An 18,229-nucleotide genomic window follows, 5' to 3' on the forward strand; every position below is an offset into this window, starting at 1 on the left:
GAATGCTGAAAAGAAGAGCCTTAGCCTCCATTTACAGCAGACATAGCAAGATAGATGGGCTAACTCCACTAAAGGAGATATCACTAGGAAATTTATTTCACATATCAACAAGGTATATCCCAAGTCTCCTTCATGGTTCTCCCCCAGCCTGTATGCAACTTTCATGCTAACAGGTCACGGATCCATCAGAGCCAAACTCTCAAGTCTTGGAATTATTGATGATCCCCTCTGCCACTGTGGAGAGCTGGACTCACCTAATGTATGACTGCCCTTTGTATGAGGACCTTCGCTCCATTCTGATTACCAGAATTAATTTCAATCCGAAACTCCAGGAGCATTACTTGTTGGACAGCAACAGAGAGTACAAGGCCTTCTCGCAATACTGCCAGGAGCTCTTCATAAGCTCGTCTTGCCCAAATGCAAGCAGGACTGTCAACAATAATGGGACGGGACCTCTGTCCCATGAATGACAACACTGTTTTGGACCTTCCTGATTTAGACTCTTCACAAACTGCGATATTATGCAGCTTTGCTGACCCAGTGACCAAATGGACGGAAGCCCTAAAACTGCCCCCAAGTCAGACTGCAGTGAACATACATCTCTAATTTTGACTTAACGGGAAAAATCCGAGGAGAGACCCCTACTAGTGACACAGTCCAGTGATAACCACACACTTGACAACCAGACCTGAAAGCTCCAAACTTGTAGTGACAAGTATACATCAGGTGGGACACATGACGTACAGTCCCAAATGTGAGTGGCTCGCCGAGGAGAGACCCCTACTAGTGACACAGTCCAAAAGATAACCACACATTTGACGACCAAACCTGAAAGCTCCGAACTTGTAGTGACAAGTATACATCAGGCAGGACACATGACGTACAGTCCCAAATGTGACAGGCTTGCCAGACTCTGAAAAAGAAGACAAGATGAGATGGGACCTTCGTCCCAGGTATGACACTCAAAAGTGCAGCTCAGCTGCTGCCATTAAGCTTTCCTTGCCATGCTCCCTTGCATGGTCCTTTTCCTCCACACCCAGGTGGGGGGGAGGTTAATCCTGATCCCCTGCCCCCTCGCCATCCCTCTTTTCCCTCTGGTGGGGCATGGGCCTGCTCCACTGTTTTGGGGGTCATCTTCTCTAAGGACCCCTTATCTCGGTCTTTCCCCCAGCCTTCAGTCTCCCACTCCCCTCTCTAACTTATAACCAGCATCCGAACCATCTCTAAATTGCCCTACACCCAAAAATTTAATAACATCAAATCGCATAACCAGTAATCCTTTTGGTTGACCCTATCTGTAGCATTTTTTTTTTTTTTCCTAGGTCCTAGCCACTGAAATCTCAAGAAATTAGGTGGAGGACCTGCCAGAGTAAATAACTATAATGCTGGTGTACCTGGTCTGCCTTCACGTGGCAGAGTGTGGACAACATTGGAACCCATTAGGGGCCCAGCGGCTAAATGACCAGAGGAACAACGGTACATGACACTACACATATACAAAATCCATACACTTTTAAACTTCTGGCATTGACAGTGTTCTGTTTCACACCCACAATGTATACTACATGGAGATGGGGGAAATCCCTGGTACTGTTTGACACTAAACACACTCTACACTCTGTATTAAGTGTTCAAAATACAAAGGTCAGCCCAAAAATAATGATTCCAATTTTTGTCTCAGAATTTTTTTTTTTTTATGTCTGAAAGAATCAATATGGTAAAAGTGAATCTGTGTGTTTATTTTTTCACATAGGCTCCATTATATTTTGAACACTACATCAGTGTAGAGGCAATGCTGTTATGCTGTTGTATATACACATAGCCAATGAAGAACAATTATCTTCATTTCATCATCATTAGATAGTACGAAGCTCTATGCTATAAGCATGATGAGGAATAATGTCCCTTCTCATCTTTTAAATGGTTTCCAATGTTTGATGGCTTGTTGCTGTTTCTGTTTTGTTGTTTATTTTTTCTTTGGGTATTTTCCAGTATATCAGCTTTGATAACTACAGCATGCTTCTCTTATGGTTTATTTACTGATGTATTTTGCATCAATTCTGACATTTGCCAACTACTGATTGGTTAGTTTATCATCATTTATACTTCTTTGTCTAAATATGGAGTTCTGCTTTATAATATAATATTTTATAAGCTTTAGAAACTGGAAAACTTAAGATATTTAGGGTAGATCTGTTATCATTGTTTGTAATGAAATAGTGTATGATGTCCTGGGCAAAGTTTTAAAAGACATTTAATGTTCTTGTGTATAGTTTGGACAATCAAGAAGAAAATGCTGAACTGTGAACTGTTCTGCCATATCCTCCACACAATCCCAAACTAGCACCATCAGACTTTCACTTGTCTGGCCTTATGAAAGTTGACATTCATGGGAAACACTTCACTAATGATGATGGTATTACTGTGGCCATCAAGAAATGGCTCCTGGAGACTGAGAGCAAATTTGACAAGAGGTAAAAACAGGTAGCAAGCAAAGATGTTCGGATGTGCAGAAAATGTATGGTAGTGGTGGTGAATATGTGGAAAAATAATTATAGCCCAATGGCTGCTAGTTACTGTGGCTTACTAATCAAATATTAAAAATAGCAAAAGAGATTTTTTAGTGACTAAATAATCATGACAGAAAAAGATGAAAGAATTTTAAAACTCATGGGACATGATGTTAATTTATTAAAAAAAAATTTACTTATTCAACTTGAAATATATTTCAGGCCTGTTTTTTTAAATCCAAATAAAACTGATTATATATTTCACTTAATTTTAATGATGAAATCTGGAAGGTGTTACCTTCTTTGAAAATAACACATCTTGTAGCAATATGCCAAACTACTAGTTTGCAGTAACATTAGCAATAAAACAAACTTGCAGTCATAGTACTACTAGAAATAAAACAAACTACCAGTTTGCAATAGTATTATCTTCAAAGAAGTAATTCCTTGCAGAGTTCATTATTTAAAATTAAGTTCAGTTTAAGATAAGTTTTATTTGAGTTTAATAACAGGTGCACTTTGACTGGAATGCATTTCAGATTAAATAAAGTTGGTTGTTTGAACAAACTTACATATCAGAAGTTTTAAAATTCTTTCATTTATACCTTTTATGTTCATTTAACCCAACAGATAGTGAGGTGAGTTACTTAATAAGTACATAATAATAATAATAATAATAATAATAAGTATATAATATAACATGCAGTTTAAATTGGCATACTTGTAATAACATCCAAGAAAAAATTTGGAGATATTAATTTTGGAACAACCATCATATTACAACAGGGAAATGAAGAAAATTCTGTAAAAACACATTTCCACTTACAGCAAAGGAGTCAATGAAAAAAACTGGATTCATACTATGGAATTTCATAATATGAATTTTCATGAACATATCAATTCTATAATGTAGAGGAATTCTGAATTTATATTCTTGTTTTGTATTTTACAGATGAAATTTAAAAAGGAAATTTTTTCTATAAAATGCCGAATTACAAAATCTAGTAGTAATCTTTATCTTTCAACATCCATCAAATGTAATACATACCATGCTATGTCCAATTTATATTAGTGCAAACAGGAATAAAAATATAAATATCAAAACAAATATCTTTTCCTCACCCACCACCAAAAAGAAAGGATAAAGCCAATGAAAACTGCTACACACTTATAAACAAAAAAAAAAAAAAAAAAATTGAGACTACCGGAGTGAGACTAAATTTTTTTTTTTTTTTTTTTAACAAACTGTATTTGTGAATTTAATGATATTTCCCATATGCCAATCGTGAACACCAAGTAGCATGTTGCACAACAAGGGAAAAGGATACATTAAACAGGTTTTTTGTATAATGCCAAGCTTTTCTAGAAGACAGAGAAGTATAAATTTAAAAAAATAACAGAAAACTGATTTTAACACTTTTTATTTGAAGGAAACGGTTAATTCTACACTGATATTTTTTTTTGTTGTTGTTTTGCTTTAATGAACTACAACCACTGGGAGATTATTTTAACTAAGAAGAACAAAAAATTTAAAAATATCAAAGTAGTATTATTTTATAAGTAAGATGATTGTGGAAGAAATTTTACTACAGTTTTTAAAGTGTGAGGAAATGATTATAGGAAGAAATGACTGTAAATTATATAATGAAAAGAGAAAAATCAATATTTAACCTTTTAATCAATAAAACTAATAGTTAGTCATACAAACTGTTAATTAATATTGCTCTTTCCAGAGCAAGGATTGACTACATTCACCATTTTATTTCAAAACAGTTTTTAAAAACTTTTTTTGATTAGCAAAAGACATAAAAAAAATAAATAAGAAACAAACTTCAAGCTCTGCGAATCACTAGCCTCAGAACAAGGAGGGACTGCCATATTTAAAAAGAAGTTTTCATTTGTGTTGACACTTTTTAAAGAAAGGGTTAACAGAAGTTTATGTAATATGGATGGGGGGGTTAAATGATTTTAAAATAACAGAAAGGAGCCGGAGAAACTGCTGCAGATAAAAGTGAACAAGGCAACTGGGTCTAATGGAATCTATCCAATTATATTAAGAGAAGCTACAAAGGCGATATTTAAACTTTTAGCCATAATAATGAGAGTACCCTTAGATTCAGGAAAAGCCCTAAAGACTGGAGATATGCAAATGTATGTCCTGTTTAAAGGGTTGGTTCAAAGGATGAAATGGGCAACCACAGACCCGTAAGTCTAACCTCTGTGACAAGGAAACAATGGAGTCAACAGTTGCAAGCTTATCTTGACAGGAATGAAGCCATAAGGAAATCACAGCATGGATTTGTTAAAGGTAGATCATGCCTGACCAGTCAGATCAAGAAAATGGAAGTTAGAATAGGAATAATTTAGAATAGAAAAGGAAGTTAGAAGCAAAGAATAATTTTGACATCATATACTTAGATTTCAGTAAAATAGCATTAGGAGAAAGTTATTACTATAGATAAGAGAAGGTAAGTGTGACAGGAGATGAATGGTTATAAATTGCCACTACTGGGGTATGTGGGGTACCACAGGGGTTGGTTAGGCCCCTTAATGTTTTTAATGTTGGCCCCTTAATGTTGGTCAGGCCCCTTAATTTATTAGTGATACTGATGTAGATATTTTAACTTTAATGTCTAATTATACTGATGATACAAAGGTGGGCACAGTGGTTAATGACAGTAATCAGGGTGTGCTACTTCAAGATCTAGATAAAGTAAGCAGATGGCGTCTCCGTAGCCAGGTGGGAAGGAGCAGCAGTGCGTACCACACGCTTCTTGATTAGACCGGGGTTCGAGCCCGTCACCACCAAATATGGAGGATGCGGAAAGGTCAAGGAATGACCACCGCATATTCCGGAGCAATATGGCCTTAGTTGCTAATGCTCCTAAAAACCAAACAACAACAACAACAACAAGTAAGCAGATAGTCTGAAAAGTACAAATAAGATTTAAATTGATAAATACAAGGTACAGACTGCTAGAACAGCCCACAGGGTTCTTTCAATGATGTACAGGAACTTTGCCGGCAAGAACAAAGAGTGATTATCTCACTGTATAAGGCAATGGTTAGGCCACATCTGAAATACTACATACAGATTTGGAAACCTCATTTTAAGAAAAAAATATATCTGTTGGAAAGGGCAAAAAGAGCAGCAAGATTGGTTGGGGGGGGAATAAAAGGATATTCTTGCCAAGAGAGACTGGGGTTGAGTAAATTACAATTTCTGGAAACTAGGGATCTGGGTGGTGACCTAATCGAAGCATATAGAGCTTTAAAAGTGTTAAGAAAACTAAATGCTAATGGCATCTTCAGTTTCTAAGATCACTCACTCACTCACACACACCATTTAAATTTAAAAGGAATAGATGTATTCAGAATAAACGTTAAACTTTGAGCTATATTGTGGAAGTAGGTAGTTTGAATAAATTTATTTATATATTTGTTTATTTTGAATAATGCATACATTACTTATTATTTTGAATAATGCACACTAGTTCACATGTATGAAGAAATACAAAATAATTAACATGATTGCACAATAATCAATAATATGCAACTATTTACAGCTTTGAACAACACACAATCCTTGGTTAGTCTTAACTGAATGCAATAGGTTAATAGCAGAATTAAAAAAAAGTTACTTTAGCACACCAAGAGTCAGCTTCCTGAATGAATTTTTGAGAACAAAAATATCCTGTAAAGATTAATTACTTTTGTACCATGAAATACCAGACCCATAGATGAATAATTCATTCTAAGAAGAGGTAAAGAGAATGTGTACTGAAGCCAGGAATTTGCTCAAGAAACATGCCAAGGAATAAGAGTTACAAAAGCTATAAGAGTTTTATTATAAATGAAATAGCAAGACAAAGTTATATTGTAAATTAAGAGGAATTAAATGAAAAATAAGAATGTTGCATAGAACATTATAATCTCTGAGATGGAACTTAATGTGGTTCTTGAAACAAAGGAAAAAATTATTTAATTTGAACAAGTCTGAATAGGTCCAAAAGATATTTCTGGGATTGAGATCAAATAATGGCACAATAGGCAATAACAGGTATTGGTAACAGGTGTTCCATAAGACAGTAACTTATGACTCGGTAAAATTAGTTGCTTGAAAAGGGTCATACAATAACAGCCTCACTACTCAAAGCCGAGGTAGTGTGTTTAATGAGAACAAGAAGTCAAAAAGTTTTGGGAACAATGTTAATTATACAAGCTGACGAATGAAGATCCTGATGAATGGTAACACCAAGATTTCTGAAGTAGTGTGTTTAATGAGAACAAGAAGTCAAAATGTTTTGGGAACAATGTTAATTATACAAGCTGACGAATGAAGATCCTGATGAATGGTAACACCAAGATCTCTGAAGTGATCAACAACTATGACCTCATCTTGATAATTCAATAATATTAAAGGTTTCAGCTGACATCTGGAAAAAAGTTGACACTGCACTTATTCGTATTAAAGAGATTATTTTCACTGAGTCATAAGATGAATTCAAAACAAGACTGTAAAATATGAGCATTGGAGATTGAATCAACAACCTTGTAGACTTTGATGTCACCAGCAAACATACATTTGGCATCAAAAGTTTGGAGCACTGTTGCAAGGTGATTGAAATATCTGATGAACAATAGAGGGACCAAAGGAGAGTCCTGTGGCACTCTGGAAGAGGGAAAAACAGTGAAGGATGAAGCCTCTTCACGAATAGACTTTGCTGACCTGTTACTTAACTGAATTATACAGTCAAGTGAAGGTGGTAATGTTCCATAAGACAGTAACTTATGACTCGGTTCACTCCAAAGCACTTTAGGGTAAACAGTTATTGTTGTTATTATTTGGTTTTTATGAGCATTAGCAACTAAGGCCATATTGCTCCGGAGATATGTGGTGGTCATTCCCTGACCTTTCCGCATCCTCCATATTTGGTGGTCACAGGCTTGAACCCCAGTCTAATCAAAAAGCGTGTGCTACGCACTGCTGCTCCTGCTCACCTGGCTACGGAGGCACCAGGGTGAACAGAGTCAGAAGCTTTAGAAAGGTCTAAGAACAGACAATCAATTTGGTGGCCCTTACCAAGATAAGACTAAATTTAACAATGACACTTAACATTAACACTTAACACCAGAATTAACATTAACTTAATTTAAAGGTTAGAACAAATTATTGAGGAATGGACAAATGAAGTGGGTAATTTTTTTGTTGTTTGTGCTCTATATGCTTTGTTTCCATGCATCATACTGCCAACACTAAAACAATTATATACTTCACAACTGATAAAGAAATATCATATGGAGAAGAATCACCAAAAGTACACCTCTCAAATCACAAATTTTCTCTAAAGACAAGAAGGTAGAGGTTTATTTATGAGGATTACTGACTGAATATCTTTCACTTTTGAGGTAGGGTTAGCTCAAAAATCCCACTTCCCAGCTCAAATATATTTTCATAATTCATACATATTCGGTCCTGAAGATCTCAAAATCAAGTGCCCGTGTCAATACCTCAATATGCATTCTTTTTAATTCTTTAAATAAAAAAATAAAAATAAATAAACATATATTTTATTCATTTTATATTTTCTTTGATACTTTAAGGGATTGAGATTGAGATTTATTTTGTCAGGTTCTAATCTGATGCCTAGTTACCCACTAATGAAATAAAAATAATCACTGACACAGTCATCTGGGTAAAAGCACACACTAGAAATAACTTGTAACGTATTTCTTAGTGGAGCAATGTTGTTTATTTGCAGTGCAAGACTGAGATAACTCATTGCAACTTGTTTCATAAAATGAGACTGATGATTAGAAAATTAGCTTACTTTTTTTGGTTACACACACAAATGAGACTTTGCCAAATAATATTATAGATTAATGTTTTATAGCTCTCATATTCCTGAAGCCTTTGCCCTAAATTTAGTTTTCTGTTTTGAAATATAGAAAGTAAAAGAATGGTTTAGGAAATCTGAAAATGTTTGGTTTAGGTTAGCAACAACACCAGATTATTTCAAAACTGCCAATGTGGTCTTGAAACAATCTGATAATGTTATATTCCTCAGCAATAATAGTAATTATTATAACATTCACTTACCTTCCTGTTAGCCCTTTGGCAACGTCAACACCTAAATAATGAGGTCGTGGTAAGGTGCAGATGAACCTTAGATCCCTCGGACTAAAGCACCTTACAATTCCTTCTGCACAACCAACTGCAATATAGCCACCTCCAATAGAAATGCTGTTTGCCACTGTAGTCTGAAAATAAAACAGTATTAATAATATTGTTATTCACCATTAACACACAGGTTATTTACCTTTAGGATGGCTATATTTCTTTAAATTATATCAATTAAAAAGATCTGCTTTGCTTGGTTCATCAATTTCTTTGATAAACAATTCATATGGTTTATCAGGAATTATATCTGTATAGACATGTGTAGGCCACTCTTCTTGTTGTATGGACTGAAGAATCCAAAATAACTAATGAGGAACCCTATTCCTTCCACAAGCAAGTCCACAATCAAGTCAAAAAGGAGGTCAGGCAAACTAAGGCAGATTAAGAGAAGTCTCTGGCAAAGAATGCAAAGAAATGCAGCAGAGACTTCATTTATGTTAATAGTTGAAGAAAAGGGTTGAATCACATTGGTCCACTTGATATCAATGGTTCAACTCTTGATGATCCTGTGCAAGTTGCTGACAAACTGAATAAGCATTTTGCATCTACAGTCACACATGAGGAATACTTTGTTAATCTACATTAATTCTACTTTAATCTACTCCTCTGACCATCAGATGTATGACTATGTCTGAACTAGATCCAACTGATTCAATGGAATAACTCTGTGCTTCCCACACTGCATAACAAGGAGTTTATATATATATATATATATATTATTACATTATACATAATATATACATTGCCTTACCATTAATATCCAGACACCTGCATATCTACAAATAACCTTTATTTACAGGAAAATTAATAATATGTGCTGAAACTGTTAGCCTTTATGACAGCCTCTAGTCTCCATGGAACATGCTCTCTGTCAGTTTTCTGTAAATATCCTTTGATATTTTCCACCATTCAGCATTCAAAGCAGCAGCCAGTTCAGCTCTGAATTTTGAGCAGTCTTGCCTCACATACACCCAATGATCTAATTCATTCCAGAAGTTCTTTATAAGATTGTTCAAGGTTTAGGCCTAAATGGTTGTCAGATGAACTAATGAGACATGTGGCAGAGAAGAAAAATGCATGGGATACATACAAATTAATGGGTGACATGGAAGCCTATGATAGATATAAGTTGGTCTGTAACCAAGTCACAAAGGAGATTAGGCAGGTAAAGGCAGACTACGAAAAATCCTTGGCAAAGGATGCAAAGAAAAACAGAAAAGAGTTCTTTACCTATTTAAACTCAAGAAGGAAAGGGATGAATCAGATTGGTCCACTGGATATTGATGGTTCAACAGTTGAGGATCCTGCTCAGGTGGCTAACAATCTAAACAAGTATTTTGCATCTACATTCACGCATGAGGAGTTATTCAGGAAGGAGAATGATGTAGGTAAAGTAAACATTGGCAGTGAGCTGGATGATTTTGTAATAACTGAGAGGAAAGTGGAGGAGAGATTGTTGAGGATAAACATAAAAAAGGCACCTGGGGTGGATGGGATCTATCCAGTTATATTAAAGGAGGCAGCAAAGGAAGTAAGCAAACCCCTAGCCATAATTATGAGAGCTTCTTTGGACTCAGGGGAGGTACCCATAGACTGAAGATGTGCAAATGTAACCCCAATTCACAAAGGAGGATCAAAGGCTGACACAAGTAATTATAGACCTGTTAGTTTAACTTCTGTTCCAGGTAAATTAATGGAGGCACTGGTTAAAGAAGCACTGCAGGATCATCTAGACAAGAATTCAGTTATAGCTCAGACACAGCATGATTTTGTTAAGGGCAGGTCTTGCCTGACCAATTTGATTGGATACTATGATGTAGTCACAAAAGAACTGGATGCAGGGAATAACTTTGATATTATATATTTGGATCTTAGAAAGGCTTTTGATACTGTTGCACATGGAAGACTGCTGCACAAATTGGGGCAGTGTGGCATTGGAGGCAAATTGCTGCTATGGATAAGGGAATGGCTGAGTGGCAGAAGACAGAGAGTGGTAATCAATGGACACTGCTCAACGTGGACTAATGTTATTAGTGGAGATCCTCAGGGTTCAGTGTTGGGTCCGTTGTTGTTTTCGGTATTTATGAATGATATTGATGATGGGATATCAAGTTTAATGTCCAAGTTTGTAGATGATACAAAGGTTGGCAGGGTTGTTAAGGACACCACTGACGCTATGCTGCTGCAACAGGATCTGGAAAGGTTGAACAGATGGGCTGAGACGTGGCAAATGAAGTTTAACATTGACAAATGTAAAGTACTACATATGGGAAACAGTAACCCCAGAGCAACGTATCAACTCTGCGGTACTACACTGACAGTGGTGGAGAATGAAAAGGACCTGGGGGTAATTGTGCAGGCAGATATGAAGTTCTCTGAGCAGTGCAGACAAGCTGCAAGAGTAGCTCATGGTGTCTTGTCAATGATATACAGGAATTTTTCTAGCAGGGATAAGGAGGTGATTATTCCCTTGTATAAGGCAATGGTTAGGCCACATCTTGAGTACTGTATACAGGTCTGGAGGCCTCATTTCAAGAAGGATGTAGAGCTGCTGGAACGGGTACAGAGAAGGGCAACAAGATTAGTGAATGGAACAAAGGGTTGCTCGTACGAAGAAAGGCTTAAGTTTTGCAAATTACAGAGTCTGGAGACTAGGCACCGGCGAGGTGATCTGATAGAGGTGTATAAGGCTTTGAATGGTTTGAGCATGCTCAATGCCAATGGGATTCTTCATCTTGCTCAGAATAATCAGCTCAGAGGGCATAAATTCAAATTGAGGAAGGACGGATATCGGATAGATGTGCGGAAATTTGCCTTTGGCCAGCGAGTGGTTGGTTGGTGGAACCGACTTCCATCACTTGTTGTTGAAGTTGATAGCCTAAACAAATTTAAGGCTCAACTGGACAGGTATTTCGAGCGAACGGAGGGGTGAAATGGGAGTGGTGTGTTTTTTTTTTTTTTTTTTGGCTGATGCTGAATAAGCTTGCTTTCTTGCATCATATGCCTCTACTAATGCTAATGCTAATGCTAAGATTGAGGCCAGAGCTCCAAGCTGGCCAGTCCAACTTTTCAACTCGTATGTCCTCAACACAGTCTGTCACAACATGATATGGAGTGTTGTCCTGCTGATACAAGTATGGGCCTTCCCTGATGTGCTGCCACAATGTAGGTAATGCATTAATGTCTAGGACGTCTAGATAGACAGCATTCATGGTTTTGTCCAAAACAACCAATGGTCCTAGGCTATCATGCACTGCCTCTGCAAACTCTGGGCATCCACTACACCCAAGCACAACTATCAGACAGACATTCAGACTATGTACTGTGACTTATAACTCCAAAGCACAGCTTTCCACTGGTCTATAGTCCAAGAACAGTTCCTTATATCAAGCTAGATGGCATCTGGCATTAATCACGGGATTAGCGACTTGTGAATAGCCACAAGACCTGGTAACCTGTATTGTACAGCGTCCTGTACACTGTATGTGCTGGTGTCTCACTCAGAAAGACAGAAAGTATGTGTGTGTGTGTGTGTCCTGCAATAATGTTGACCTGTATTCTGAGCAGACGAATGATTGCAGTGCTTTCTTGCCATGTTCAGTCTGTGTCAGAAATTTTCCAGGTCATTTCACGACTATTTTAGCACCAGTCCACTTCCATTTGCAGATCACATCACTAATCACTGACCTATAAATTTTTAGTGCCTCTGAAATGTCATGTACAGACTGACTGCTATTGTTCCACCCTGTTATAATCTCCACTGGAAGTCTGTTCATTCTGTTGATCAGTCATCTTGCATTCACAATCACACTACTGTCTCCTTGAAGGCCTATGAACATATTTATAGTTGCATCTGACACAGGGTGCTTGGGTACAATGTGGTAAGATGTGGCCAACTATTAACAGAGGAGCATTCACATATTAATGATAAGCAATGTGTGTATATACATATACAGCAGGCCCCCGTTATAACGCTGTTCGCTTTACGCTGATTCACTATAACGCTGTTCTTATATTATAACCCGTATCTGACTATAACGCTGTCACAGATCACTATAACGCTCTTTTACAGATTGTATTTTTGGCATATTTAACGAAATTGTTTCACTTGATGGAGTCAGTAGCTTGAAAATGAATAGCAAAACAGCATTAAAACGTTTCCCACGCTCAGTGCAATTTTCTTGCACGCTAATTTAATTGCAGTACAGTGACTTGTTACGTAGTTCTGAGATCAACATTTTAAAAAATGATCAAGTATATTGCTTGTAATATTTGCGTTATATGCATTTATCCGAAGTCTAGTAATCACTCAGTACAGTATTACACATCATGCATAACGGACAGTTTACTTGAACATTGTATCATAATTAATGCAACCAACGCAGTTACATTTTCGAAGAGTTAATAATGGCCAAAAAGAATGAAAAAGCAACAACGTCTGGGCACAATACGAAGACTATAAATGTAAGAAAAATACTACTGAATTTGAAAATTAAATTAGACATTTTGAAGCGAATCAATTCCGGTCAAAGACAAGCAGATGTGTGCCATAATTTAGGACTTGCAAGTTTAACTGTAAGAACAATTATAAAAAAAATAAAGAATTAATTTTAGCAGCGGGAAATACAGCTGTTCCACTGCAAGCAACTAGGCTAGGCCGGCTATTAGGATTGAAATGGAAAGACTAACTAATTTTATTGAAGATAATATCATGCAGAATTCATAAATAATAAAAAAGTGAGGGAGATTAGCCTATATGATGATCTGAAGAAAACTCACCTAAAAAAAAAAAAAATTGGAACCATTTAAAACTAGTAAGGGCTGGTTGAATAGATTTAAAATCCAGGGAGAAGCCGCAAGTGCAGATCAAGGAGCCAAAACTTTCAAAAAAGAACTTGTTAAAATTATTGGAGAAGGGTATTGTGTGTTATACTTCTCAACAAGTTTATAACATAGATGAAGCAGGACTTTTGTGGAAATGAATGCCTAAAAGAAGTTTCATATTGAAAGAAGCAAAAAAAATGCCAAGTTTCAAAGCGGTGGACGGTTGACTTTATTGTTGAGTGGTAACGCTGAGGGGGATTTAAAATTAATACCCCTTTTAGTTTATTTGGAAGAGGGCCAAAGTTCAACCCAAAATTGACACATTTTTCATGATTAAATTCATCAATTAAATTAAATCAGTTAAATTCATTATTTTAATTGGAATTTTAAGTTTAATTTTGATACGTAAGTAGTTGTCACATAATTATATACGTATGTAATGCAGAATATTTTATATTTACAAATATTTATTTGAATATTAAATATTTTGACCGACATTTGTACATCTTTTCACTACCGTTTATTATTGATTAGAAAATATCCTATGGCACCAACCGCAACTCACAGATACATATGTTACCTTATGGGAATGCGGCGCTCGCTTAGCGTGGATTCACTTAGTGCTCTGTTTTTCCGGAACAAATTATCAGCGTTACGCGGGGGTCACCTGTATATGTAATGCAATAATAATGAAATAATATCTAGTTTTGCAGTTGGGTAACAATGTGATATGTAACTATATTTAACAGCCTTATATTCATAGGTAGCATGGTATAATCACCATCCTCCCCACATCTGGCAGAAAAGATGCAAGTGCTAATTCTGTCAATGACATGAAAAATTTTTATGGGCCTTTCTCAGAATGTGGCTGAGTTAGTCAGACTCGAGAAATGGTAGCACAGTTTCCCCTCATGGAAACTTGGGTTTTTCACCCAGAAAACAGCAAATTGGCCAGAGAACACATTCAATTTACAAACATAATATATACATGTATATATTTGTAAATTGTATATTATATATTACATATAATATATATATAATATAATATCTATATATTACATAACATAATATCTATATATTACATAACATAATATCTATATATTATATAATATCTAAGTCGGTTGATAAACCGAAAAACCTACAACAACCAACCAACCAACTTTGTATATTATATATAGTTATATCCTACATTTGGAAAACCCTCTAAGCCAGATGGCTGTAAGAGGGCTTTCCAGATGGGGCACACCTTGCAGGTAATAAATGAATTTAATAATATTAGTTTCAGGAGGATGGAATGAGGGATAAACATACTAACAGTTTAACAACAGCTGCAAGCAGAGCAGAAATTAACTCTTGCAGTGCTTCTATTGGGATATGCTTACAAGGTAATTACAAGAATTAAAAAGATACATTACAATGTAATAGTAATAGAGGCATGTGATGCAAGAAAGCAAGCATATGAGCTTATATAGCATCGGCCAAAAAAAAAAAAAAAAAAAAAAAAATCACACAATCATTCCCTCTAAACATTTTTCCAGTTGCTCCTTGAATCTATTTAAGCTATTAACTTCCACGACAGATGGAAGTTTGTTCCAGCAATTAACCACCTGCTGGCTAAAGGCAAATTTCCACACGTCTATTCTACAACTGTCTTTCCTCAATTTTAATTTATGTCCCCTTAGGTTCATAATCTGAGCATGCAGAAGAATCAAATCAGAGATCAGTATACTCAACCCATTCAAGGCGTTATACACCTCAATCACATCACCTCGTAGGTGCCTTGTCTCCAGCTGCTGCAATTTGTAGAACTTAAGCATCTCTTGGTAAGAGGACCCCTTTGTCCCCCTCACCAATCTTGTTGCCCTTCTCTGTACACGTTCAAGCAAATCTACATCCCTCCTAAATTGAGGCCGGCCTCCAGACCTTCATGTAGTACTCAAGGCGTGGCCTGATCATTGCCATATACAAAGGGATAACACCTCTTTTTCCCTGCTGGCAAAATTCCTGTATATCACTGACAAAACCCCATGATCTGCTCTTGCAAGCCTGTCTGCATTGCTCAGAAAACTTCATATCTGATTGCACAATTACCCCCAAGTCCTTTTCATTTACTACCACCCTAAGTGTAGCACCGCACAATTGGTACGTTCCTCTGGGGTTACTTCTACCCATATGCATTTGTCAATGTTAAACTTCAGCTGCCACTTCCCAGCCCATCTGCATCAAGTTTTCTAGATCCTGTTGCAGTAACACACTGCCATTACTGTCATTAACAAAACTGCCAACCTTTGTATCATATAACCCCAGGGGCTCACATCTGGTGAGTATGGATTTGGCAAACTTAGAGTCCTGAGCTGGATATCATCATTCTTCTCTTTCTTGGTGATTCCTCTCTCTCTCTCTCTCTCTCTCTCTCTCTCTCTCTCTCTCTCTCTCTCTCTCTCTCTCTCTCTCTCTCAGAGTAACTTGGGAATTTTTTTTTTTTTTTTGGCTGGTGCAGGATAAGCCTCAGGCTTCCTTGTACCATATGGCTGATAATAATAATAATAATTTGCAGACTTCGACATTAAGCCTGATATACCTTCATCAATATCAATGATAAATATACAAAACAACAGTGGACCCAACACCGAACCCTGTGGAACTCCACTAATAACATTAGTCCACGAAGAGAAGCGTGCATTGATTAGCACTCTCTATCTTCTGCCACTCAACCATACTTTTATACATTGTAGCAACTTACCCTTAACACCATTCTGCTTCAATTTGTACAGTAGTCTTCCATGCACAACAATGTCAAACGCTTTCCTAAAATCCAAGTATATGATATCAAAATTATTTTTTGCATCCAGTTCCTTTGTAATCACATCATAGTATCCAATTAAATTTATCAGACAAGGCTTTCCCTTAACAAACCCATGCTGTGTCTGAATTATTGCTGCAGTCTTGTCTAGATGATCTTGCAATGCATCTTTAACCAGTGATTCCATTATTTTACATGGAACAGAAGTTAAACTAACTGGTCTGTAATTACTTGTCACCATTCAATCCCCCTTTGTGAATTGGGGATACATTTGCACATCTCCAGTCCGTGGGGACCTCCCCTGAGTCCAAGGATGCTCTCATAATTATGGCTAAGGGTTTGCTTAGTTGCTTTGCCACCTCCTTTAATATAACTGGATAAATCCTATCCATCCAAGGTGCCTTTCTTATATTTAACTTCAACAATTTCTCCTCCATTTTGCTCTCAGTTATTACAAAAGAATTAAGCACCCTGCTACAATTTGATAACCTTCTGCCATTTTCAAACCTTAATAACTCCTTATGTGTGAATGTAGATGCAAAATATTCATTCAGTTTGTTGGCTATCTGAGCAGGATCATCAACAGTCGAACAATCAATATCAAGTGGACCAATCTGATTCAGCCCCTTCCTTTTAGAGTTTATACAGGATGTCTCAAAAATATTGGTACAAACATTTAGGAGAGGTAGGTTACATAAAGGAATGTGAATCGCATAGAAATCCATAACCCGAAATGTCACAGGAAAGTAGTAGCAGAGGCACAAGAAGCAGAAATGACACAAGACAGTAATTAGTGGCAAACATTTATTTGACATAATAACAATGGAGTACGAGATGGATGCATTTCATGATGTTACAACAGATGCTTGAAGGTTCCACGTAAGACGCGATGCATGCATGACACCGACGCAGCATGGATTGGCAGACACAGTCGAACGCACCTAGAGTTTCTTTGACAGTAGCAGCAGCGCAGACGAGTCTCGCCACGAGATCCATTTCCGTCTCCACAGGCAATTCATACACGATAGATTTGAGGGCCCCCACACAGAAAGAAATCAAGGCTCGATAAATCAGGTGGGCATGGGGGCCAAGCAACAGGTCCACCGTGGCCAATCCATCGATGCCCAAAACACCTGTTCAAATGGTCACGAACACATCTTCCATAATGGGCAGGCACCCCGTCATGTTGAAACCAAATGTTGCATCTCACGTTTGCTGGAACATCGTCAAGTAACCCTGGTAGAACTTGTTCAAGAAAGATCCGATATTTAGCGGAGTTCGTGCGAGAAGTAACAGGTATGGGCCGACTAAGCAGTCACCGACCATACCTGCCCACACATTTATTGCGAAGTGATGTTGTGCCGCATGGGGGTGCACACCGTGTGGTTTGTCGTGAGCCCACACATGAGCATTATGCTGATTGAATAAGCCTTCCCGAGTGAAATAAGCCTCATCCGTGAACGAAACATAGGCTGGAAAATTCAAGTCTTGAACACTTTCTTGGAGAAACCACTGCGCAAAAGCCACACGTGCAGGATGATCTTGGGGAGTAGAAACTGAACCTTTGGAGATGAAAGGGGTGTAAGGAATCGTCATGCCAAACACACTGTACGCTGCAATGAGACACTCCTAAGGCAGAGGCAATGGCACGTGTGCTGGTAGTAGGATTATTCTGGACGGCATTCAACGCACTTTCTTCCACGACGGGAGTTCGCGTCGAACGTGGTCTGCCCGCACTACTCCTGTTATCTCTAAATGACCCATAATCACCCAAATTTTGATGCACACACGCAAACAAACGGTGGTCCGGTACATGTCTGTCTGGTCTGGGAAGCGTTCTCCATAAATTCGTTGAGTGGCTCGTCAATTGCCCTCTGCTAATCCATACACTAGGTGCATGTCTGCCAGCTC

At 37.3% G+C, this 18,229-nt stretch overlaps 1 protein-coding gene across 1 annotated transcript in view; it reads right to left on the bottom strand.

The window, feature by feature from the left end:
• Nucleotides 1-18,229, bottom strand: part of LOC150081900 (mitogen-activated protein kinase-binding protein 1-like) — a 470,343-nt gene that overhangs the window by 302,820 nt on the left and 149,294 nt on the right. The window contains exon 8 of the mRNA XM_090378972.1: nucleotides 8,611-8,771. Coding sequence (XP_090235098.1) covers nucleotides 8,611-8,771 — 161 coding nt within the window. The remainder of the gene's footprint in view (nucleotides 1-8,610; nucleotides 8,772-18,229) is intronic.

The sequence above is a fragment of the Mastigoproctus giganteus genome, chromosome 8, assembly GCF_048544385.1.
Source record: "Mastigoproctus giganteus isolate SK-2022 chromosome 8, ASM4854438v1, whole genome shotgun sequence".
NCBI classification, from domain to species: domain Eukaryota; kingdom Metazoa; phylum Arthropoda; class Arachnida; order Uropygi; family Thelyphonidae; genus Mastigoproctus; species Mastigoproctus giganteus.